General features: G+C 33.0%; 5 protein-coding genes across 5 annotated transcripts; 1 reads left to right on the top strand and 4 right to left on the bottom strand.

Annotated features, from left to right (window-relative positions):
- Positions 1–1,536: 1,536 nt before the first annotated feature.
- HELRODRAFT_179518 (hypothetical protein) lies at positions 1,537–6,452 on the bottom strand (the record flags this gene model as incomplete). The annotated part of the gene is made up of 8 exons (XM_009028338.1): positions 1,537–1,869; positions 2,009–2,191; positions 4,096–4,257; positions 4,308–4,381; positions 4,508–4,615; positions 4,681–5,260; positions 5,339–5,574; positions 6,203–6,452. 8 exons carry the CDS (start codon positions 6,450–6,452, stop codon positions 1,537–1,539), a joined length of 1,926 nt encoding a protein of 641 aa, XP_009026586.1.
- A 630-nt stretch (positions 6,453–7,082) lies between these two features.
- Positions 7,083–8,111, top strand: HELRODRAFT_179517 (hypothetical protein; the record flags this gene model as incomplete). The annotated part of the gene is made up of 2 exons (XM_009028337.1): positions 7,083–7,129; positions 7,421–8,111. The coding sequence occupies 2 exons, from the start codon at positions 7,083–7,085 to the stop codon at positions 8,109–8,111; spliced, it is 738 nt and encodes a 245-aa protein (XP_009026585.1).
- Positions 8,112–9,056: 945 nt separating this feature from the next.
- Positions 9,057–11,234, bottom strand: HELRODRAFT_179516 (hypothetical protein; the record flags this gene model as incomplete). The annotated part of the gene is made up of 1 exon (XM_009028336.1): positions 9,057–11,234. One exon carries the CDS (start codon positions 11,232–11,234, stop codon positions 9,057–9,059), a length of 2,178 nt encoding a protein of 725 aa, XP_009026584.1.
- A 7,670-nt stretch (positions 11,235–18,904) lies between these two features.
- On the bottom strand, positions 18,905–19,163 carry HELRODRAFT_147603 (hypothetical protein; the record flags this gene model as incomplete). The annotated part of the gene is made up of 2 exons (XM_009028335.1): positions 18,905–19,002; positions 19,061–19,163. Coding segments are annotated over 2 exons (201 nt in total), but the record flags the coding sequence as incomplete, so codon positions are not given.
- A 6,091-nt stretch (positions 19,164–25,254) lies between these two features.
- HELRODRAFT_179514 (hypothetical protein) lies at positions 25,255–25,845 on the bottom strand (the record flags this gene model as incomplete). The annotated part of the gene is made up of 2 exons (XM_009028334.1): positions 25,255–25,380; positions 25,561–25,845. 2 exons carry the CDS (start codon positions 25,843–25,845, stop codon positions 25,255–25,257), a joined length of 411 nt encoding a protein of 136 aa, XP_009026582.1.

The raw sequence follows: 25,845 nt of genomic DNA, 5'->3' as shown, positions 1-25,845 counted from the left end.
ATGTTCATATTCTCTTTCAGTCTTTGTACTACCTGCACCATATGACTTACATACACATTGTGTATGCACGCACAAACAAAACATCATATGCACATGGCAAATGATAAGTTAATGTATGATTTTTGGATGGACAGTATTCGAATCACAGTGTGCGAGAAATAGCACTTTTACTTCCTGAGCTAACTTGCGACTAACCAATGCATTATATAGGTTATATACCAACTTTTTAAATTAATCTAATTGAGAACAAGACTTTTAAACAGCAGACATCAAAAATGTCAAAATAGCTGTAATTAAAAATTTTTTGAGCTGACTATGTAGCAAGACAAATTAAATGAATTTTTTCTATATATATCTTCATTTGTGTTTTTCAATAATTACTTTGCAAACATTCGGCTGATCATTTAAATAGACATTTGTGACATTATTTTTGTAGTTAGATTCAACTGCTTCATTATAATTCATATGCTGTTGTGGTTGTTGATGATGTCTTTGTTGATGTTGTTGCTGCTGCTGAAGCTGACTAGTGTTCACCGACGTCATCACATTTGATGATTGGGTCTCTATTTGGTTTGGAGGTACTGAGGCGATTCTCTCAGCAGTTAGGTAAGAAACTGCAACCTGCTGAAATAAAACATCATTGTAAAATGTAACAATGTTAGAGTAAAATATATTAATTAATTAATTTATTTATTCTATCAATCATTCAATTAAGCACTGCTCACATTAATACAAATTTATATTTATCATGTCAACCAAATTAAACAAAATAACGATACTTGTTTCAACTGTTCATCAATTCCTGATCCTCTTTTTTGACTATTTGGGATCCTAATGGAAAACAATTGAATCGTAATAAATAGTTTCCAAGTTCATATCATCATCCATAATATTATACCATTAACATTAAATTAACATTAACACACATAAAAGGCAACGTTGTCTAACTGATAAAATCATCAAAACTGCATTCCTAGAACCAGATTGCAAGTTCAATGTCAAAAATTAGGCCTACAGATAAAATGACAGTATATCAAGGTATAACTAGATAGAATGTACCTAAAAACAATTTATCATCGGTGACGATCATTTGCATTGTTGATCCACATCCAATGCATCAATAACGATAAATAAAATTTTTATATTTTTCTCAGTTCCAGACCATCAATGATACGCCAAATAATTTAGGTTGGAGTATGGATATTCAAATTTTAAGCAGAATACAGAAAAAATTTGGGCAGCACAATGGTATACTGCTTAAGGTGCCTGACACTGGTACTGCAGTGGCCAGGTTTGAACGCAGATTCCCAACTATAATGCAAGGAATAAATAAATTTGATGTTGTGAATGTTTATAAAAATACTAAATAATAAAATAAATTTGATATTTGATAAAAACAAATTTCAAGTAAATTAATATATACAAAATTTTAAAGATTTTAAACAAAACTTTTCATAATAAATTTCTTTTCAGATAAAAAAAATTGATAGCGTTAATTTCTAAAGCCAAACCCCATAATTTTGCCAAGCCATTTATTTAGTGCATTACCATCAAATTCCACAAATAAACATCATCGCAACCATAATAACAATTAACAATTAACCCCTGATCAAAAGTTTTGTCATTTTCTCTATCCCAAACATCTTTAACTCTTGCTAGTTTATAATTGAGATCTTGGTCCGTTTCAGTCATACAACTGTTATTTGTAACAGTTGGATGATTGCGGTTCCCACTGACAACAGTTGAAGATTGAGAACTGCCAGAGGCATCAAGAAGTTTCTTAGATGTTTCTGACTGGGGAGGTAGCTTAGATGTCAAATTGGCATCAAATGGAAAATCCATTTTCATATTAGTTGTATCTTCTCCAGTCTAAAATAAATATTTTATTATAATCACAAATAGAACTTGAAACATCTTTTCCACAACGGAGGACAAAAAAAGGTATTTTATAAAAATTATAAAATTAAATAAATATATGAATAAATCTAAGAGAGAACGAAAATATTACATGGCCGTAATTAAATAAAGTGGATTGGATATCCATTGTTTCATAACTTCTGTTAGCTGCTTGTGGCTGTTGCTGGCGACTGCACAGTGATGCATCGGGTTTCTTAATTGTTCTGATTTCATCAGACGTCAGAAGATTATTCAGGACCTTTGAAGTTTGTTGTTGTGGCTGTTGTTGTTGCTGCTGTTGTTGTGGTGGTGATGGTGTGAGATGTGCCAGAATCGTGTTGTCAACCTGTGTTATTTTGCCACCATTCAATATCAATAACCATCAATATTTATATATATATATACAGTTTTCAAGAAAATCAACCGCGTTAATACAATTATTATGTTTATACATTAATTTTTCAAGTTTTCTAATTAAAATTTTATTATAATTATTTAATTTATTAAGTTAAAAACTAAAATTATTATTGTTCATGTTTATTAATATAAATAATTGCAAAAAGCTGCTTTTTCGATATAATATATATCATCGTCAGTGCAAAATATTTTTAAATAATAACGACACATTTAGCCTTCTAATATATTTGTTCAAATGTAATATTGGTGAGTGTGGGCACCAAAATTCTTAATATATTGGTATGACGACGACCAAGTTATCAAGAAGACCCATGATGCACGTACAAACTGGCGCTATAAAGAATCACATAAAAGAGAAAGACAAAACTAAAATTACTAGACAAATCTTTAACCAAAATGCTGAAATCTTACATTACAAACAAGCATTATAATTTACAACTAGCCGAATCAATACTCATAGCACAAAGACATCTGATAATAAATATTCAACAACGTGATATTGTAATCCTTCCCACTAACATATTTAAATACAAACAGAGGAATCATCGATAATAATGACAAGTAAAAGTGTCATATTGCACAAAGTTGAAAATTGTAATAACTAATTAAATAAATAATTGTTAAGTATTCACATTTAACAAACAATTAAAGAATTAACAATGTAGAAACAAAATACATGCATATACCTGAGCATTTGGCCACATACATAACGTATCAATTCGAACACTAAAGATGGTATAGGAATACCAAAAAAAGCTTTTCTGTTCTATCATATTTAAAACAAATAAAAATTTTGGTTTTAAACTCAAGAAACTTGACAACGATTTGCAATCTGCCAAAAGAAAAAACGAAAAATTAAACAGGAAGCTAACTACCGCAGAGCATGATGTGATTTTCATCAATAAATTAATTTCTGTCAGTTTTAACGCAATATATATATTGAGTTCAAAACAAAAATTGTTTATTTAATGCATGATAGAACAGAAAAAAAAGCATTATCTCCTAAACATCCATTTATCACTCACATGAATCAATTAAAAATACTAGGCATTACATTCATCTCCACACTCAACATAGCACCTCACATAATTATGTGAATCACCACAAAAGGCATGTCATTATTCAACATCACAGACACAGTCATCTCACACATAAGCTCCTTTCTGGTGTGACTTGGCTATACAACAAACACTTCAACAACTACAATCTCTCATCAAAAAATTAATTCGCCTTTAGTTACTTCATCCTATCCTACCGTCATTTAAATATTCAACACACTTGATCTATATTCTTTGAAAAAATAGAATCTAATACTAACCACGTCATCCACCCTCTACTACAAACAACCAAAATTACAACACACAACCTTTGTCAGCGTAAACATAACTCTCAAGTCACCACTCAATCAGCTCATCAGGATAAAACATTCATCCCAAGACATCTAGCACATATTAACACTCAATAATCATAAATTATTTGTTTAACTTTACATTCATTTTTTCAAATGATCACATTATAATTTACTTATTTAGTCATTTAATTCATAACTTAAAAAATATCTAAGAGAGAATAATATAGTAACAATAAATCAATTCATTTATTTTTTCGTTTTTAAAAACATTATATTATTTTTAATGTTTAATTTTTCTTACTCCATTATTTATTTATCTCATTTTACAATATTATCTTGCAAGTTGTAACAAATTCTGATCTTTTTAAAGAATAAAAAAAATAATCAAGCTCAATAAATTTATTAAATAAACAAATAAATAACAGTCTCACGTTAATTTGGATCTCTCTACCAGGTCGAACTCCTGGCTGTTTGGGAGACATTGAGACCGAGGAGGGCACTAATTGCATGTTTTCTCCATTATTATTATTTCCAGCCATTCCTTCACTGCTATTTCCTTTAGTACCTACACCCAAAGTTGACATGAGATTTTGCTGTTGTTGTTGAAGATGGTGTTGACTTTGTTGCTGTTGCATTTGTTGACGATAATGTTGTTGCTGTTGTTGCAGCTGTTGCTGTTGTTGTAGCTGTTGTTGCTGATCTGGCCAAACTGGTAAGCTGATTGATGAAAAAATATTGGTCGATGGTGATGCACCTGCAAGTTAGAGATTAAAATGTTACAAATTTTCATCTACAAATGACTAATTAATTTTCTAATTTCAAACGAAAAAAAATAAAAAGAACCGGCAGATGTGGTCATGATTGAATTTGATCCTATTTGTTGTTGATCCCAATCCCTGTCCATCTGGAACTTGAAGGCATTTATTGAAGAATATAACTTGTTTCCGTCATCTGCAAGAAATGTGGCAAATATAAAGAACATGACAATAAAAATGATGATGATGAAAAAAACAAACCAGTATGTTGAGTTTCATTGTTAAGATGACGAGGATGGTGAATTTGGTGGTGAAGTTGTTGATTGAGATGATGTGATTCCATAGATGGAATTCCATAAGTAGTTGCAGAATTGTTGTTGCTATGTGGCACAAATACATTTCCTAACTGCTGCTGTTGTTGTTGTTGATTTTGTTGCTGTTGCTGCTGTTGTTGATAATGTTCTTGTGAATCTATTACAGAGATACCAGCAGCTATGTTATTAACGGAAGCAACTGAAGAAACTGTGACAGATGTAACTGAACTTGTCTGAGCAGGCGTCGATATAGGTATGCTCTTTGCCATATCATTTGTCCAATTTTCAATCTTAGGTAAAACCGCAATAGGTTCATCATTATCTGCACTGCCTAGGCCCATTGATCTAGAAGTATTTATAGATGTTATGGCACCAGATGTAGTACTCCTTTTAGTCGAATCTTTAGGTCGACCAGTCTTATTGACAATCAATTTGTCAGATGATCTTTGCTGGCGGTCTATTGAAGTTACAGCCACTGATGATGAAATTATGGACGATGGTAAAGTGCTAACAACAGATGCTTTGTTCTATTGAAAAAACAATTGAATGTATCATGAAAATTAACAACCACCATTACATAAAAAAAAACTGGAAACCACACATACCTTATCTGCTACCCCTTTCTTTGAAGTAGCAGCTGCTGCAACAGCTGCTGCAGCTTGTGCTTTCAATTGTTGCTGCTGTAACTGTTGTTGCTTTAAAGCTTCCTCCTGCTGAGCAGCTTTGATTTTACTTTTGAGAGCTTTTCTTGAGGTGACCTCTTGAAAGCCTTCATTTTTTTCAAACAAGAATGATGGGTCATCTATGGATACTTCCGGATGGTTGTCAATGATAACAACACCTTTTCAAAATTTACAACATTTTGCGTTGAGTAATGATAAATTTAAGTTTCAAAATGTCACAAAATTTAAAAAAAAAAAACAAAATAAAATTGAAAATTAAACATTTTTACTAGGTTTTGAGTATGATACACATTAATTAGAGCATCCAATATTTGAATGAATTTAATATGTATTATAATTCTAAACATGTGCAAACATCATCAAAAAAGCATTTATCAAATATTTAAGAATTTTCATTTTTCTATCACTGAGAGAGTTCTCGCTTTGTTATTTTATTTCATGAAATATTGATGCTTATATATTTTTAATATTCAGGATTAAATTAAATTTTAATTATATATTACATCGACTTTAAACATTCTTAAATGATGTATAAAATGCCACGACACAAAAAATCGCATCTCTTAATAGAGTATTGACATCTTGACAGAAAAAATAGAACTTAAAAATTTTGTAATAAAAAGTTGATGTGTTACAGATTGGTTATAGTAAACAATACACGACAGACTACACAGCAAATGATTGTTCAATCAAATAAACAATCGCCTACAAAATTTGGCTAATTATTCTAGCATTTAAAACATTACAGACTTTCATAATTGTCCTAACATACAACACATTACAGACTTGCATAATTGTTAACATCTATCCCAGCCATAGGATCCTTCTTTTCTTTCTCATGTTTGTTAGCTTGTTTGTTTGTAGCATCATTAGAAGACATCAAACTATTAATGCCACTACTTGTAATTGTTGTTGTCAATGTTGCAGTGATTGTTGGAGACGTCATCAAAGTTGATGAGAAAGTTGGATTAGAACATGCATTATTGTTGGTCGATGTGGCATGCTTATTATTCCTGTCATTAACGTTGTTTATCATATATATTTCACATCATAAATATTTTTAATAAAAAAAATGCAGCTTCACAAATATGAAATGGTAAAAAATTATCTCCATGACAAATACCTGATATCTGGTTTTAAAAATTTGTCTTCATTGTTATCATCAACTGAATGTCTCCTGTATTTTTCGGAATTATTCAATAAATGCTGCTGAGTCTTTATTTTGTGATTTTTATTTACAGTTGCTTGTGATTGCTGTGGATATCGAGATTTAATGAAGCCGTTATTGGAAGAGTTTTGCTCCGGATATCTTTTCTGGCGGATGTCAAAACTTTTTTCATCATATTTTTTATAGCTGTCAAATTTATCATCTTTACTTCGTTTAACGCTAGATTGGTTGTCTTTTTTTTTGATGTTAGTGTTAGTTGATGTTTTCAATAAAGACGGTTCTACTATCTGTGGAAAAAAGTTTTTAAAACGAATGAATAAATAAATGTCAAATAGAAGTAATTTTAAAAATCGGAAAAAACAGAAACAAACTGAGTTTTTTCCTCCCTCATCATCTTGGTTATTTAACACGTCACTACTTTCTGAAGCAGTTTCCCATTCTTCATTTCCTATGTCTGATTCAATTGCACCTAAATTAGGCGGACCACCACCACTCGAGATGGACAATTCATTACGTCGGTGGTGCCTGGATGAAGGATGCCTGCGGTCTGAATTGTTCTGCTTTGATTCTCCTCTGCCCAAACTTTAAAAAATAAATTTTAATAACTTAATTGTCGTTATTCCCACTAGCAGCAAAATATATATGACACATCCAATTTGTAGTTAAGAGAATGTTGAAAACCATAATGACTAAAATTTTTCTGTTTTCATTATATGCTAATACCTCTGAATCAAATCATACCCAAAAAACCTATGCCGATGTGATTTGATCATCTAATACTAATCAATCTAAGTCATTGCTGACGTTAACAAAAATTACTAAAAAACAAAAAACAGAGGATCTCTGGAGCAACTCGCGGTGGAGCCGACTGGACCGTCAAATCAGTCGATCCAACAAACAGTTGCAACAAACCCTCCACACCTGGATGTCCACAGGGTTTTTGTCGACGGAGCGGGCCATTCCGGCCATCCTGCTTCGTTGCCTTCGCCGGAATTGAACCAAATCCAGGTCCCCCAAAGATCTGGATTTGCCCAATATTCAGGCCGTTGCAGAACATGCTACAACTGGCATCACCTCAACAACTACACAACCAACATCAACGGTTATTACTATTGTAACAACTGTCCTCCCCCGTCTACAAAATCGGACAAATCGACGGCGCCGATTGATGCCACACGACGGCCAACACCAACATCAACATCATCAAACAACAACTATCCCCGTGACAAACCATCCACAACTCAACCAACAAATGCTGGACGATTAAATTTTCTCCAACTTAACCATAACGGCAGCAAAAACAAACATGACAAAATTCAACAATATTTAATAGACCACAACATTCACATCGCAACCCTCCAAGAATCTAAGCTGTCAAAAGTTTCCAAAATGCCAGTCTTAATAGATTACGCGATTTACCGCAAGGACCGAGGAAATGGTCGAAGGGGTGGTCTTACTACACTCATCCACAACAGCATTCCCTTCAGCATAATGTCACTACCTGATACTCCCGCAATTGAGAGTTAGGCCATCACAATAAACGCGGGCGGCACAGATATCAACATTGTCAACATCTAAATTCTCCATTAACCGGTTTGCCCAACTGACTTCTCAGCTTCAATTTGTACTAGCACATGATCCCCAGTCACAATAAACGCGGGCGGCACAGATATCAACATTGTCAACATCTAAATTCTCCATTAACCGGTTTGCCCAACTGACTTCTCAGCTTCAATTTGTACTGGCACATGACCCCCAGTGGTACTGGGGATCATGAGCCACCTCCTACTGTCACCGCTTTCACGGTCAATTGTCCGCTGGCTTTAAAACTACCTGCACGGATGATCCACCTCGACAGAGTTCCGTCGACAATCCTCAAAACAACGTACCATCCGTTAAACAACGTACCATCCGTTCAGGAGTACCTCAAAGATCTGTATTGTCACCAACTCTGTTTAACTTCTACATCTCAAAGATTCCAACCCCGCCTCAAAACAACAAAGTTATTTTCTATGCAAACGACTTCACAGTCTACAACACTGGTCCGGATGCAGATAGTCTGACCCTCCGTCTCAATTGTTACCTGCCGAAGCTCTATGACTTCTTCAACAACAGAAACTTGGAGATTTCCACCTCCAAGTCCACAGTCACTCTTTTCGCATCCCGCATATCACAATATCATCACCATCCTTCAACTTTATTGAAGTGCCGTGTCTCGCGCTGCTATTACGCGATGGCATGTTTCAAACACTGCTTGTCTAAAACTCAAAGACTATCATACCCTTATTATGCGGTGCTTGTTCATTTATACAAAATGTCTATGAGCATTTTGAACAGACTTAGTTTTGTTGATAAAAATTTACTAAGACAAATTGATAAATTCGAATATAAGTTGATAAACACTAATAAATCGGTAGAATTTATTATGTATATATCAGTAAAACTCAATTAATCATACTGAACAATTAAATTTTATTTAAGATCAAACTTTTTTGAGAGAGACTTTCTTTCAGCCCCTTCTCCATCATTTGAACTGATCAGTTTTACCAAATCATCATAACTACGACCCTTGGATCCCCTTGCAATTCCTCTGCCTCTCTTTCCCGGAATGCTATCATTCCATCCACTTCTTGTTGAGTCGCCAAAACGACCACTCCCTCCATGGTTTCCTCCTTTGCTTTTCCTAGCTCCATAATCATTCTCATCATAATCATAACATGATCTTTTAAAGTTTTCGATAGAATTTGGCCTCTGGTTTGATTTTTGGCCTAACAGAAAAAGTTTTGTTGCCATTCTAAAGCTTTCACCTCCATCCTTCCACACACCATTTACTTCATTGCTGTCCTCATCATCATCATTAATAAAATCTTCAGGAGAAAGTAGGAGGCTTTCTTTCAAGAGTGATGTGGGAGGCCTTGCAATGTGGAGATCCATGAGAGCAGGAGGTTTGCTTGTTGTTGCTATATTGTTTGTTGTTAATCCTACTGATGTAGTTGTTGACAGGTGCTTCTCATGAGATGATCTGGTTGATTTGAATTTGTCTGACGACTGGCTATAAAGATTTGAATTTGTAATGACTGCCCCCTCGAACAAAAAATCAACTGAATCTTCATCTTTCCATTTGTTTAGCAAGGGTTGCTGATTTTGTTGATGTTTCAATGCAGCCGTTTGGTCATTTGAGGCAAGCTTCATTTCTTTTTGTCTGTTATGCCAAGCATTAGCAACTGGAGGTTGTTTTAGTTTAGAAACATTTTGATGGTCTTTCAAATTTTTGTCACTGTCAGCAGTTTCAGCTAATTTAATTTCTATTTTTTTACTATTTTTAGGATTCGCTAATTGGGAGTTTACAAAATTAACAGCAGTATTTCTAATATCAATATCGTTATCGCTAGTTTTTTTTTCAGCACTACATTTCACTGTATAGTCCTTTTCAGTGTTCATGTCAACTCCCCATGCTTTTTTAGAATGGTTCACTGAAGCCATATTTTTACCTCCATTGTTAGAGGCATCATTAATTAGTTTGATGGAGCTACTGTTAACATTTCCACTGCTACAAGAGCTTGATTTATTGAACACCTTTGTGTTGGCAGCTGTTGAAGTAGTGGTATTTGTCTGATAACCAACATTACCACTATTATTCTGACTATTTTGACTGCTGGAAATGACTGACTCGTGTTGAAAACTTTCTCTATCATTTTTCTTCATAGATTTGGTTGACGCTGACAATGTTGCACTTTTAATTTGTTCTAACTTTTTACCATTATCAAATGATGATTGGAGTGATGATGATCTGAACTGGTCATTTGAGTTTTTATTTTCAATTTTATGATCTGCATAATCTTCACACTTGCTGCCACGATTGTTAACAGCAGTAAGCACCTGAAAATTACTTTGTCTTGCATGATCTGAACCAATTTCCAAAAAATAGTTCTTTTCAGAGGATGACAATTTGTTAGTTGCAACTTTTCCATCATCTGTTGCTTGATTTGAAGAAATTTGTTTGTATTTATCAGCATGACGACTGTTGTTTACATTACTGGCATGATCATTTCTCAAAGGTTGAATTAGTGAAGATGATGAACAACGATTAGAATCATGTAGCAAAGCTGGTTTTTTGTAATCATTACTATCTGTTTTATTGACAACTTTATTATCATTGTTGTTTTCACTGTGCTGTTTAAAATTGTTACTGACAGTCAAATTCAATATATTTATTTTATTATCATTGTTATTCAAATATCTGTTATTGTAATTGGCATAATTTAAGTTGTAATCATCTTCATATTCGTCATCAACAACATCATTAACATTTTCAAAATTAATAAATTCATCCTTGCTACCATCAGTCTTGTTAGACCAGAAGTCTTTTGTATCAGAATCTCTAGTGTGGTGTAATGAATAATGATGCTGACTTTGTTTTAGCTGTTTATTTTCTTCCTCATCAATAGTGTCTGCCCAATTAATCTTGTTTCCATCTGTTTTTGTTGTATAAAAACCAGACGACTGTAGAGGTAACAAATAACGATCATTAGGATCAATTCCAGCTTCAGCAGATGAAGAAATAGAAGTCGCGTTGCTGGTAGTACTCATTGTATTGGTGGTTGTAGTATTTGAAAATGATGGGATGTTGTTGCTACACGATTTGGTCATCTTTTTAAGAGGTGTGTAATTACTTTGAGTTGGTGCATCTTGTTTTGACTGCTTCAAGGTAATAGGTGGGGGACACGCATGTCTTGAATCTAATTAATTTGAATAAAAGCTAATTAGTTGGATAAAAAAGAAATCTCGAAAAAAAAAATAGGAACATGATACAAAACCATAAATAACCAAAAACATATTACAATGAAAAAATAGTAATAGCATTCAAAAAATCTAAACTAACATAATGATGATGAAGTTGTAGTACTGTTAATGCTAGCAGTAATAGAATAATTACTGGATGATACTTTATCTCTTGTAATAGTATTATAAGTACTTGTTTTCGCAATCAACGATACAGCTGTTGTAGATGAAAGCTGATAATGGGATGAAGAGCTTTTTGCATATGAGGTGGTTGAAGTTGTTGTAAGTGGTGTAGACGTAGTTGCTGTTAGTTTTTTGTTTAAAACCACTTTATGTGAGTCATCAGAACCATGGGATCTTTAAAAATTAATTTGATAAAATAATATATTCATAAAAATAATAAATGATTAATTACTAAGTCAAAAATTATATATATATATATATATATATAATTGATGAAAATCACAGCATGTTCGGCATAAGTTAACTTTCAATTTAACAATTCGATATTTTTAATGGTTGATCGTAAATCATTTTCAAGTTTCTTTAGTTCAAAACCAAAACGAAGAATCATAAAAAATGACGTAACGAAAACGATAGTATTAAACTACGAATATACTACTTCAACCAAAAAACGTCATCTATTGTGATGAAAAACAACTGCACTGGTAAACCATAATCGACAAGGCAGAGGAGAGTTTACCCAGAGCGTTGAGAAGAAAACTGGCCCAGCTCCGCTCTGGTCACTGCATCTCCCTCAACAGCTACAGATCGAAAATAGACAGTGGGGTCAGCAACATCTGTCCAATATGCCAGTTACTTCCTGATGATGTTCTCCATCTGTTCAGCTGCCCAAAGAACCCAACTCATTTCACGATAATAGATCTCTGGCGTAACCCGGTGGTCGTGGCTAACTGGCTACGGCCTCGTCTGGATCCCTCCAATGATGTCTGATGCAGGGCAATAACAACAACAACGATAATCGATAATGGATCAACACACTCAATCACAATTAGCCGTTAAATCCTCGACAGCAACACCAAAGTAATATACCAGAACAGCAACTACACGCATCTTAAAATTGCAGAAGCAGTCCTAATTGACATCAATAAACCAAAAATAAATATACAACAAAAAATGACAACCTCACTTCCAACCCGGCGCTTAACCAACAACGAAAACAAAGAAGTAATAAAAACTAGCATCATAAATAGTGACAAAGAAGAATATGATGCTATCGATGCCAACACTGTAGATACCAATGCTACAACCCACAGCGCAAATATCAGTTGCAATTGGAACATCATCAATAGTGACAACCCTAACAACAACATCAACAACACCAACAACAACATCAACAACAACAGCATGAACAATAACAACAACAACGGTGCCAACAATGTAGATACCAACGCCACAACCCACAGCGCAAATATCACTTGCAAATGGAACATCATCACAAGAAGCAAGAAGAACCACAGCGATGATAATAATAATAATAACGTTAACAATAATAATAATAATAATGTTTTTAAATATTGTCAAAATAATATTAATAATATGTAGTTAATTAAATAAATTAATTCGCGCTTCTCGGCTGAGCGTTGACATTTACCTTAACAACCATAATATAAACAATCTTGCCGTTAAAAATTTTAAAAAATTTTAAAAATCGCGTTTTATATTGTTTATAGTTATTAAATTTACTTTATTGGTTTTCTGTTTTAATTAAATAATTTATATAAATTAATAATTACTTGTTCCTTTATATCAAATATCTTACATACCTTATATATAATGCACTGAAGATGAGTTTTTTATAACTATAGCTATTTGCAAATTTATTTAATACAAATTTTTTAAAAAACAATAAAATGTCTAATTTCTCGGAAATTAATAAATTAAAAAGAAATATGAAAAAGTTGAACAATGTTGAAAGTAGTGTTGAATTTTTGAAATGTTGCGTTAACAATAGTCTGTTACCAAAAATATATATATATATATATATAATATATATAAAATTATGCTGAAGATAACATTTTGAGTACTTTTGGCAGGACTACAAGAGAAGTGAAAAAACTGAGGTTACGTGGGCACAAGACATTATAGGATGGTAGAAACAAGCATTAAGTTGTACTTCAATTTCGTTTCAGGCCTTTCAGATCCTGGCCTAGGTTTAATCTAGTTTAAGAGCCAACGCGCCCACGTGGTGGTAGATGAGCCACAGCACTAAAGTAGTTGTGGACAAAGAATATGCCGGCCGGCCAAACGAAAAGCCAAGACTGTGTTGAATTACAGATCCAGATCATTTTATTAAGTCATTGTGGCCAGAGGAAACTCCTGTAGTTATTAGAGGCAACATTAAGGGCTTGTTTACTTTACGTACAAAAGCCTGGATCCGGCTACGCTTTGTGGGAAAGACTTAATGATAACAGCTAGGCGGCCCAGCAAAGTGCCGTAAAACGTAAATAGGGCAGTGAGACAGTGAACACTGTTGGCCATTTATTATATTTCGATCATGGCCAGCTTTCTCTACATCATCTTGCTACTGGATTTAGATAAGCTGGAACGAGAGAATGAGGCTGATGATATGCGCAGTTCTCTATCACTAGGATCTAAGTCAAATCTGCACATTGGTGACCTAGGACATAGGGTCACTTTTTGCTGGGATTGAAGTAACAGCTGAGTTTGACTGAGCAGTTCTTTATAGGATCGCTCTGCTCACCTCCATGGGGAAAGGGGCCAGTAAAAGAGTCTCAAACATAGTCTGCTTCACCCTCACCCTTGCTAGTTCACCGTGGACGACGGGGATCCCACTTAGAGGTCAAAATGTAAAGCAGAAAAAACTGAACTCAACCTAGGTACTTGGAACATGAAAAACCAGTTAGACAATGTCAAGTTAGATCGAACTGAGAGAACTGCAGTAGTTTTAAGAGGGCTTGTGTGCCACAATGTAAATATAACATTTAGTGAAACGAGGTTAGCAGACAAGGACCAGATCACAGAACACGGCTGAGGCTACACAATCTTCTGGAGTGGTTGCAGCAGTGATTGGATGGCAAAGCTGTCAGACAAATTCATAGACAACCATACAGACAATAGCAAAAAGCAATAGATGCATTTTCCTAAAAGTTTACCGTTTTCAAACATCTAGAAGTCTCATCCTGCAGAAATCAAGATTGGTTTGAAAAAAAACAATGATCCATTCAAATATTGCTCAACGAAAAGCACCTGCTGCTCAGAGCCAAAAAAGCCTACTTTTGCTAGAGAAAGGCTAGAGATGTGTCAAAATACTACGGGATACATAGTTCCACAAAAAACTGATTAGATTCAGCAATACGCAAACAGCAACGATGCAAGGCTATTTTATGATGCGTTAAAAGCTGTATAAGGAAGGACCCAAGACACCAAGCTCCTCCCTTTTCTTCTCTGCCATGTTAAATGATGTCTTTCATGACTAAAGTATGGTATTCAGATCATATACAAAACCAATGGCGAACTTTTCAATCTCAGACATTTAATAGGCAATCATAAAAGTTAAAATCCTTATAATCAAAGATTTCATGTTTGCAGATAATTGAACGCAATGAACAACATATAAAAAACAACATAATAAATTGCATAACACAGCTTTGCATTAGCATAGCATTGTTTAACATAACTTCAGTCCAGCTATCAACATCAGCAAGACTGAAGTCATATACCAGCTCACATCTGCAAAACCATACTAACAGTCATTACCATAAAGACTAAACCAATGATGATTGTTTAACAAAGGAGGAAAAAAAAACCAACCCATCTGCAAAGCTTTTAATGACATCGTCACTATCATCACAGAGATCTTCATCAATAAACTCTTGCTTATTTCCAGCATTTTTGCTAGAGTTGTATGTTCCTCCATATATATCATTATCCTCCCTAAAATATGCCTTGCTCCTGTTATAATCACATTCTTTATAATTAATATAATCATCTTTTTTATTATTGTATGAATGAGGCTGCTTTCCTTGTAGGTAACTGACGTCACAATTATCATCTCTACCGTTATTGTCATCATTACAGCATTGATCATTCAACTTATATTTTACTACGTGTTCACTTGCTTTGTCACTATTATTTTTGGATTGACTTTCATCTAAATCATTACTATCATTGTCATCATTGCTATTTTCATAATTATAAGAGTGTTGATTTCTTTGTTTAGGATGTTCACAGTTCTTTTTATTATAGGGGACCGTTTTATAATCCACATGCTTCACTCGAAAACTTTCATCATCATAATTAAATTTTCCATTAGAACTATCTCCACAAACATCATTAGCATACTCATCATAAACAACTTGATCATCATTATGGGTCTCTCCACTATGATCTTTATTCGGAGGTTGAAATTGATCATGACAATTCTGCTGATGATGCGACTTGTCATAATGAACTGCATCAAAATCTGATTGTTGCTTTGATTTCCTAGAGCCATTGTTTTGCTTTTCTGATTTACTCCATGATGACATGGAATATGATGTTGTCGTAGTTGAAGGTGTTAAATTATTTGCAACTGCATTACTGTCAATTTGAGGATGAGGATGATAATGATGATTGTAATGTTGATGATGTGCAAGCGAGTGCTGGTAATGGCTGCTGTCCTTATCCATAGAATTTTGTCGTTTGTAATCCTATATAACATTTAATAAAGCTATAATAAAATTTAATTAAAACTAAAATAAAAAAAATTAGAAAGCTGCTCAAATTATTTGAAAAATCAAATAATTAAATAAATTGACCTGATTAGAAGAAGTTACACTTTCATGTCTGCCAATACTTAACCTTGAACTGTTATCATACATGCTGCATTCATCTTTAAACTTTCTATTGTTGTAGCTAGTTTGTTGTGGATGCTGCTGCTTTGATTTGTTGGATTTCTGATAAGTATAGTTAGTTAATGCTAACTACAAATCAATAGCAACACTTATTTACATGCTACATACATTAGGATGATGGTGGTAATGATTAATATAGTTAAGTAACAACAAAGACTTACATCAAAATAATGGCCATCTTTAATCTCCTTACAGTCATCTAGGTAATCTTTCTGCTTTAAAAATTGTTTAAAATAATAAATGTATCAACTTCATATCATCGATACACAATCATATTTCTCTCTCTCTCTCTATATATATATATATATAATATATATATAGAGAGAGAGAGTCTAAACCCAATGATAGTCTAAACCCAATATATATATATATATATATATATATATATATATATATATATATATATATATCTTTCTGGTTTAAAAATGGTTCAAAATAAAAAACCTTATAAACTACAGTTCATCTATCATTCCTCAATTTAGTCACCAGTTCATTGATTAAAAAAATTAAATTCAAATATATTTGTATTAACATAAATCGGCAGCACTAACTTGGTAAACCTTATTGTAGCAGTTTAACTTGCTCTGATTACTGTCTTCATAACTCTTTGTAAAAGTGTTTGTATGCTTGCTAAGAGGTGTAGACAATAACGGAGCCCTGAATGACGGTTCCAATAATAGTGGTGCCTTTTTAACATCTTTGCCACTAAGTAATCTATCGTCACTGGTGATTTATGTATGTTGGCTTGCTTTACATAATTTATTCCATTAAAAAAATAATAAACAGTACAATCAAATTTCTCATTTGAATGCAATTAAAAGAATAAAAATAAACCTCTTTTCAATTTTGCTAGTTTCTTTGATTTTTTCAAAAGAATTCCAGTCACCATTTCTTTTTCTGCATTCATTATTCCATTCATCATTATCATCACTATTCTTCCTTGTAATGCAAATTATACTTGTCCTCTTATTTGCAGCAGTAGCATTATCACAATCTTCATTGTTATTATCATTGATACCAGCATTTGATAGTGTTTTATTATCACCAGTTTCATTCTCATCATCACCTAAAGCCAACTTTTTGCTGTAGTCAATCTCTGACAGTGTCTTACTTCCCCATCCATATTCCCTGGTACTAATCTTGTCAAATTCTCTCAGAGAGTCATCCTTGATTATGGCATCTCTTTGATGCTGCTGCTTTTCTATGTCACATGTCACAGTTGCTGAAGATGATGAGTGATGATGCTGTACAGATGGTGGAACCGGTGGATACATTCTCATATGTGATGGAGGAATCATATGAGGAGGCATACCATGGTATCTGGAGAATTCAATTTAAAATATAATATTGGTAATGATCACGTTGGCTTGTTCAAATGAAACTCACCCATGTTCTGGCTTAGGATAGTGTGCCATTGCATGAGGTGGCCTGTTGTGAGGCATATAGTTTGATGGGTATGGTGGTGGAGGGCCATATCCTGGTCTAGGTGAGCAACCCTGTATAATAATAAAGAAAACATAAAATAAAACAAATAATCTTAATTAGAATTTAAAAGTCTAACATATTGAGGAGGCATTATATGAGGAGGCCCAAACATAACAGGTCCACCAGAGGGCATTCTTGGTGGAATAGGACCTCTCATCATCATTCGTGGAGGTTGGCCATAAGGTCCTGAAAAACTAGGACCTGCAATGTAATCAGGCAGTGGCATTCCTCTCTTACGCTGATCTACACCTCTGCTCACTGGTTCATTGTAAATGATTTACAATTTAATTGAGAAAAATTAAATGCAAATATATTGATACAAAATTAAAAACTTATAACAATTTGATTTATAATTACCTTCCTCATTATCTTGATTGCTAAGATTAGATGTTTGCCTTTGTAAGGAATCCTTGTCAGTGTTTTCTAACTCCTCAGTGTTCATGTTGTCTGACGATGATTGCTTTCGACCTCCTCCTTCTCTCCAGCTCATCATATCTACAGGGGTGGTCAAATCAACAAAATTTTTATGAAAAATTCTCAAGCTAAAATTTACAAAATTTTATTCATACTTTGTGGCCTGAGGCTCAAATCAGAAGCTGCTGATACAAATGAAGTTGCAGCAGTAGTAGCAACTGCAACAGAAACTGGAGCAGTAGAAGGTAAAACTGATAATGAGACAACAAAATATTTCAGACTATCCTCAATTTTTTTCTGAGGTGACTGTTGTACTTTGCTGTCCTCTAGAGTGACAGCTGCTAGTTCTGGAAAATCTTCTTGAAGTAGTTTTCTGTTCAGCGGTTGAAAATCACCTAACAAAAAAATTTATTATAAAAATATAATACTACTATTTTTTTTTTGTAGAATCATGGCCATTAATAAAACGTTTAGTATCATTAACCCTGATGACCAGATGTAACACTACTCCACAATTGATTATTTAATGATCTATCTGTACTTCTTTGTTGTGTTGAAATTGTTGATATATATTGATGCTGAGATCCAACAGCTAACGATGATGCAGGTACCAACGATCCACTTATTGATTTTTCATCATCTTTCCCACCTTTCCAGCCTTTAAAGTGAATAAATAAGTTTTTCCCAAATTTCTATTGAAATAAACCATCTAAATTTACCTCCAGATCCAGAAATAAAAGCTGCAGAAGATTCAGAAAACCCATGTTCACTTTTTAAACTAGGTAAATTAACTGGTGGAGGCATACGTCGAGTTGAATTAATTTTACCCAAAACTTGCAAGCCATGATTGCGATTCGACCCTGGTTAATGATCAATGATTTAAACCAAAAAATAGACATAAAAAAACTTAATAATTACCAGCGGTCCTCTGAGCTTCAACACTTGCTCCTTTGTACACTTTATTGATTTCAATTGTTTTAAACTTTGTCTTATTCTTATCCAATTTACTGTTTAACCCAGAAAGTGACATTTTTTTATTACGCTCATTGACTTTAGTTTTGGCCAACAAGCTGTCAAGTAATCTGTTAGTGAGTAAATTAGCATGACTTTGTAGCATTGTAATGGCAGTTTGATCTTTCTTACAAAAGCAAAGAGCAACATAACATTTAAATAAAAGGCTATATAATGGTGAGAGTGAGTAAAGTGTGTAAGCGAATATTACTTTTGGGTTGTACTCTCATACAAAAATATAATTAGCTGACTTTAAAAATGTTCAGTTGCATCAAAAAATTATTTGAGAAAAGGAATTCAAACCACTAATTTACATTGTGCTATGTGAAAACAATGCACACTGTATGTATATTACATTGTACAGATATGAAATAATAGTGTAAATTAATAAAAATTAATAATAAGATAGTGCAATTCAATTGTGATAGTGCAAGGTTAAAATTAATTTCCAACAGTTTTTCAATCTTAATTTGATATGTTCATGCATGCATGAACATGTCAAATAAAGATGAAACGCATGGATGTCTGTTTCATTGGACCCAAGCGGTTTTCAGAAAAACAAAAGTGATTTTTAAAAATCAAATTTAACATTGTTATTATGTCACATGCTGCAATGTCAATATTAAATTATTTTCTTGGATGTGGATAATTTTTATTATTTACAACTTTTCCTAATTTGATTGTCGCTTAGTATCAGCCATCCTGTAAGTTCCATTAATCACTTGAATTAAAATTATAATTTGTGAAGAGTATATATTTTATTATTATCAAAAACGGGAAATGGGTGTGTAAAAAATTTATAATGATAGAAATCTACAAAAAGTGTAAACTTTTATTGACAATATCAATTTTGCGAAAAGAATGGATTTTCAGACTCTATAGGTAGCTTTCAAGTCCTGAAAAAAAAACTTATGGACCAATTTTACAGTTATATTAAAACATAATTGATAGATAATCCTCTGTTTACACCAAAATCATGGTCTGTATTCAGGAGGAAATACAGGACAAATAACAATGTGGAGGACTGGCAAAATCAAATTAACAAAAATGCAAATAAACTTTGAAAATGACATGCTTCAAAATGATATTGTATTACAACAAAATTAACTTGGGACCAATCGTTGACATAAATTTAGGAACCGTCTTTGGATCAATCATCCAATTTAAATATAAAACAGCTTTGAAAGACCAATCATCCAAATAAATTTAGGGCCAATTATCTTTAGAGCCAATCAAATCATCCAAATAACTGTCTAAAAAATCTAGGAATCCAAAAATCTAGAGACCGAATGTCTTAGGGACCATAAACATCTGTAAGCCTCTAGTAATAAATGTAACATAATGAAATGGAAATTTCTTTAGGTTAGTAGGTCGCACAACGTTAAAAAATCGAAAGTGTGCGTGCTTAACTTTAACGCATTTTACGCGTTTTCGTCGTCGTTATTGTTTATTTTTCGAAAAAGCGGGCATCTATATAATTTTTGGTTGTTATGAGTGATAAAAGAAATGTCTATTATTATAAAAATAATTTTTCTTTGTTGTTGTGAGTCACATTTATTAGTACTATTTGCCACGACGTTGGTGTATTTTAAAAAGTTTTAAAAACTTAGTAATACATGAGCAATAAAAAACGCTGCAACTACAGTTTGTGGGAAAACTGGTACAAAACGTCAGCATGAACGTGACACTTGGTGGTGGAATGACAGTGTACAAAATGCAATAGCTGAAAAGAAAGTTGCATACAAGCAATGGCAAAAATCAAAGTCTGTTGATGACAATAAAATTTTCCGTGAGAAGAACAACTATGCAAGACGTCAAGTTGCACTGGCTCGGACAGATCAGTGCAGAGAGTGGCTCACTAAAAGCAAAGATGAACAAATGAAATCTCTGTATCGTATAACAAAACAAGCAAAGTGTACAAAAAAAGATATTGTTGGTGCCTCATGTATTAAAAATGACAAAAACGAGATGGTTCTTGAACAAGATGAGATCAAGCTACAGTGGAGAGAATACTTCAATCGTCTGTTAAACGAAACAAATCCCATCAATGTTAACTTAGACGCTCCACCCATCGAAGGTACGATTGCAGACATCACTGTAGAGGAGCTTACAGAAGCTCTGAAAGCTATGAAGGATGGAAAGGCAGCGGGGCCCTCTGGACTCACAAATGACATTATCAAAGCATCTGGTACTGCAGGTATCCAAACGTTACTACAACTTTGCCGTGAAATCTGGAGAAATTGCTCAATGCCGACTGAATAAAACTATAGCATGACAGTCCCGCTATACAAAGGCAAAGGTGATCCATTGAACTGTTTATCATATCGGGGTATACGTCTGTTAGAACACTAACTGAAAATTGTTGAGAAAATCATTGAGAGAAGATTAACGTCGTGCATCACAATCGGAAATTATCAATTTGGTTTTCCAGCGGGGAAATCAACAATTGATGCAATTCACATTCTTCGGCAACTGCAAGAGAAGTACCTCGCAAAGCATCAACAACTATCACACATTTTTGTAGACCTTGAAAAAGCATTTGATCGAGTTCCCCGTGAAGCAATCAGGTGGAGTCTACGTCGACAACTTATTCCAGAATATCTTGTTTGACATGTGATGGAAATGTATACGAATACTAAGACTCTTGTCAACACAACGGTTGGAAACACAGATGCATTTGACATCGGCGTTGGAGTTCAACAAGGCTCGATTCTCAGTCCACTGTTATTTATAACTGTGATGGAAGAAATCACAAAACCGATACGCACTGGTGACATTTGGAATCTAGTATATGCTGATTATATCGTTTTAACAGCCACATCTGAGCAGAATGCAGCACAGATATTTGAAGATTGGAACACCAGACTCACTGATCATGGATTCAAAGTACACATCAGCAAAACCAAAGCAATGAACACTGGTGAACCCATCCAATCCACAGCTACTGAACGATGGCCCTTTTCAGTTTGTAAAGCTGGTGTAGGTAACAATTCAATCAAGTGTCAGCAGTGTAACCAGTGGTGTCACAAACGTTGTTCAAAAATAATTGGTACTTTATCTAAAGTGTCCAATTTTGTTTGTCCTGCTCGCATCAATCCACAACAACAAATTTGAAAAAGCACTGTTTTTGAAGCCTATTAAGGTAGAGAAAGTCACATTGTTTCAATATCTAAAAGGATGTTCTGGATTGTACTGGAACAGCTGAAGCTGCCAAAAAGTTGATGGCAAAGAAAACAACGTCCTACCTCGGGAAACCGGGTCTCTGGACGCAAAACGAAGATTGATTGACATGAGCAATAAGGACAATTTTAAAGAAATGTGATAATTAACCATTCTGTAAAAATATTTTTGAAATTAGAGCATAAGAAAAAATGTTTTTGATTTTTTTTTCTGTATGCACCATGTGGTCACGAAAAGGCGTTATATTATATTGGCTGTGATTTTTATCAAAATGTTCATAACTGCCAAGTTCTTTACCTGATGAAAGCACATAATTGTGTGTTTGAGCATACGTGCATGTAATATAATTATGATTGTTGCATTTTATATTCGTATATCATTATTTCATTATTATAAATAAAATTTATTATAAATATAAATTATTCATAATTATTATTTTCTTAATTTACAGCTGTTATAAAAACAAGAAGAAAAAATTGTGTTGTGTTCAATTATTCAATAGTTTTTTCACGCCTTGTGCGAGAATATAACGCTCTATGCTCACTTAGCATTGAGCACCATTCTTAACATAAAAGTTAAAAGTTTTTATAAATAATTCATTTAAAATTTGTTTTCTCATAACTACTTTAAATGCTACAATAATAAATTTGGGGCATAAGTTTACATTCCTAACTACAGTTGTTAAAATTTGTTTACATTTATGGTTGTTTACATCACTATCTCTAATAGAGAGTTACAAAAGTGCCTCCCACTAATATGCAGAAAGTTGATTGAGATAAAAATAGAAGAATTTTAAAAACGTTTATATCGTATTTAAATATGTTAACATAGTAATATATTGATTAAAATAACAATATATATATATTAAAATTTATTAAAATCAATTTATTGAAATAGTTCTCGTGGTTGTTCTTGTGGTTGTTTTAATAAGGTTACATTGAAAGGTATGCCGACATCGTCGAGTAATATCATCTGCCTCCAACGCGACATCTCCATCATCGTAACAACACGAAACATATAGAACGAACAATTTTATTATACTTCATTTTATCATTTCTTCTATTTTCAATTAATTTTCAATATTATTTTTTCACGACAACCTAACTTAACCCTGCCCCTAACCCTGACACATATACACACATCAACTTTACACACATATACATTATACACATTATTTTAATAAATTATACATACAGATAACGTGTAATATACGTATAAATTATAATAAAATAAAATATATAATAATAATATTATAATAAAAACATATAAAAGGCAAAAGCACATGCATCTATTTTAATCTCAGTGCACTTTTCGAATTTCAGTAGGAGGAGCTTATTTTACTCTCTATTAGAGATAGTGAATGTAAACAGACGTTGTAGTTCGGAATGTAAACTTATGTCAAATACTAATTAATCACACTACATCCAAGACTATAAAATTATGCAAGGTGTAACATGTGCAAGTAAACTGTAAAACTTAAAAGTAAAATTTAAAAAAGGAGAAAAGAACTAAAATCAATTTAATTTATTAATTCAATTATTTATTTTTATATCATATATAAATTTATTAGAAAAAAACGAACCAAAACCAATTTGAATTCTAGTATTTTTGTCTTCCTTTGTTTGTCCTTGAGCTCTTTCTTTGCTTTGACCAGTCTAGTCTCTAATCTCAGGCTCACAATCAAGCTGGAGTGTAGGGAGTTGGGGAAAAAAATGCTGAATGGCCCGCTAACGCAAACTTTATTAAACACTAAACGCTAAACAGTATTTTTTAAAATAAATTTGCTTATAAATTATTTTTGCTTTAGATTTATTTTATTTTTATGAACATTGGCTATTATATTAAAACATTATATATTTGCACAAAATGGCGAGTTACTCATGGCCATTTAAAACAAAGAACTAAATTATAAATAATATATTAATGTGTTCTTGGATTCAGGATTTGGGCATGGATATATATATCCATGGATTGGATTTGGGTAAAAAATTTTGGAATGGAATTGATGAATAGAAAGGAAATATTTTAAAAAACGCTTAATCAGTCAACGTAAATGTTTTTTTAGTAAAACTACTTTATTTTTATGTTTTAAAAATACTAAAATAAATTAGGCTTTTATTGACATAATTAGCATTTATTTCAGTATAAAAGATGATTGCATATTGCTTTACATATTTATTTTCCAATTAACACGATCTTAAAAAATTTTTCAAAAATGATATTTTTTAAAATCAATAACATCTTCCGACTCCAGGCTCCAGCCCCTCAAAAACACCGACCTGACTCCATTAAAAATCTCCGACCGACTCTGCTATAAACTATTAAAAATTTATCAAAATATATCAACGAGACGCAGTTAAATTTAACAAGTTTTCACTGTTTCTCTTTCTATGTTTATACTAAGGTAATGGTAACGTTTATTAGGCATCACTGTTTATTAACATTAATAACATTTATTTCTGTATTAAAGACGATTACATATTGCCATTCGTATGTATTTTCCAAAAAACACGATTTTTAAAAAAGTTTCAAAAAAGAAAAAGGAAATTTATTAAGTCTCAGTATTAATTATATGATTTCGTTATTAATGTTTTTTGTCATTTTTCTTTGCCATTTTGTCATTTAATTGGAATTTCAGTTCAGGGCTTCAGGGCATGCATTACTTGAATATTTAGTGCATTACAATGTAAAAGTCTAGCATTATAATAACAACCATTATAATTTGTTGTTGTTGTTGTTGAGATGCTTTTTTAACGGCGTTTCAGCACATTCTGGCTATCTTCACGCCTGTATCTTCTTTTATTTCATTTCTTCATTCTTTCCCTCATTCATTCTTTCGGTTTAATATTGTTAAATTTAAATTTTGTTAATTTGTTCAATTTTTGTAATATATCCTATTAAATTATTTTTATTCTCCCGGTTTAAAAAAATTTCCTGCATATTTGCTGAGATATTGAATTCTGATCTGGGTTGGTTGTATTTTTTGCACTATGATTATATGGAAAATTGTGAGCTGTGTTCCACATATTTCGCACCTTGGAGGAGTCCTTTTTTCAAGGATCCATGTGTGTGTCATTGATTCTATTTATCGCTGTCTGGAATCGCCTTTCAACAGTTATTATCTTTGATCCCATAGGTTCAATTTTTGGCGTTGATTTCCTTTGAAAGCTTTTGCTTTTACTCCATTCTTGTTGCCACATCGATGCCATGTATTGGTTGATTATCACCTTGATATCAGAGTATGGTATTGGTATGTTTGAGACAGGGAGGCGATGAGCCAGATTTGCAGCTTTATCGGCCTTTTCGTTCCCTTCTATTCCTATGTGGCTCGGTATCCACACAAATTTTATCTTGTTGTTATTTATTGTCATATGTGTATTTATAGAGTTTTGAATTTGTGTTATTAGTGGGTTGTTGGCTTTATGATTTTCTATTACCATCAAACTGGATAGCGAGTCAGCAAAAATCATGTATTCTTTGATGGTCTCATTTATGGTATGATTGAGGGCCAT

The sequence above is a fragment of the Helobdella robusta genome (genome assembly GCF_000326865.2).
Source record: "Helobdella robusta unplaced genomic scaffold HELROscaffold_54, whole genome shotgun sequence".
NCBI lineage: Eukaryota > Metazoa > Annelida > Clitellata > Rhynchobdellida > Glossiphoniidae > Helobdella > Helobdella robusta.
This window is presented reverse-complemented; position numbering and strand designations above follow the sequence as displayed.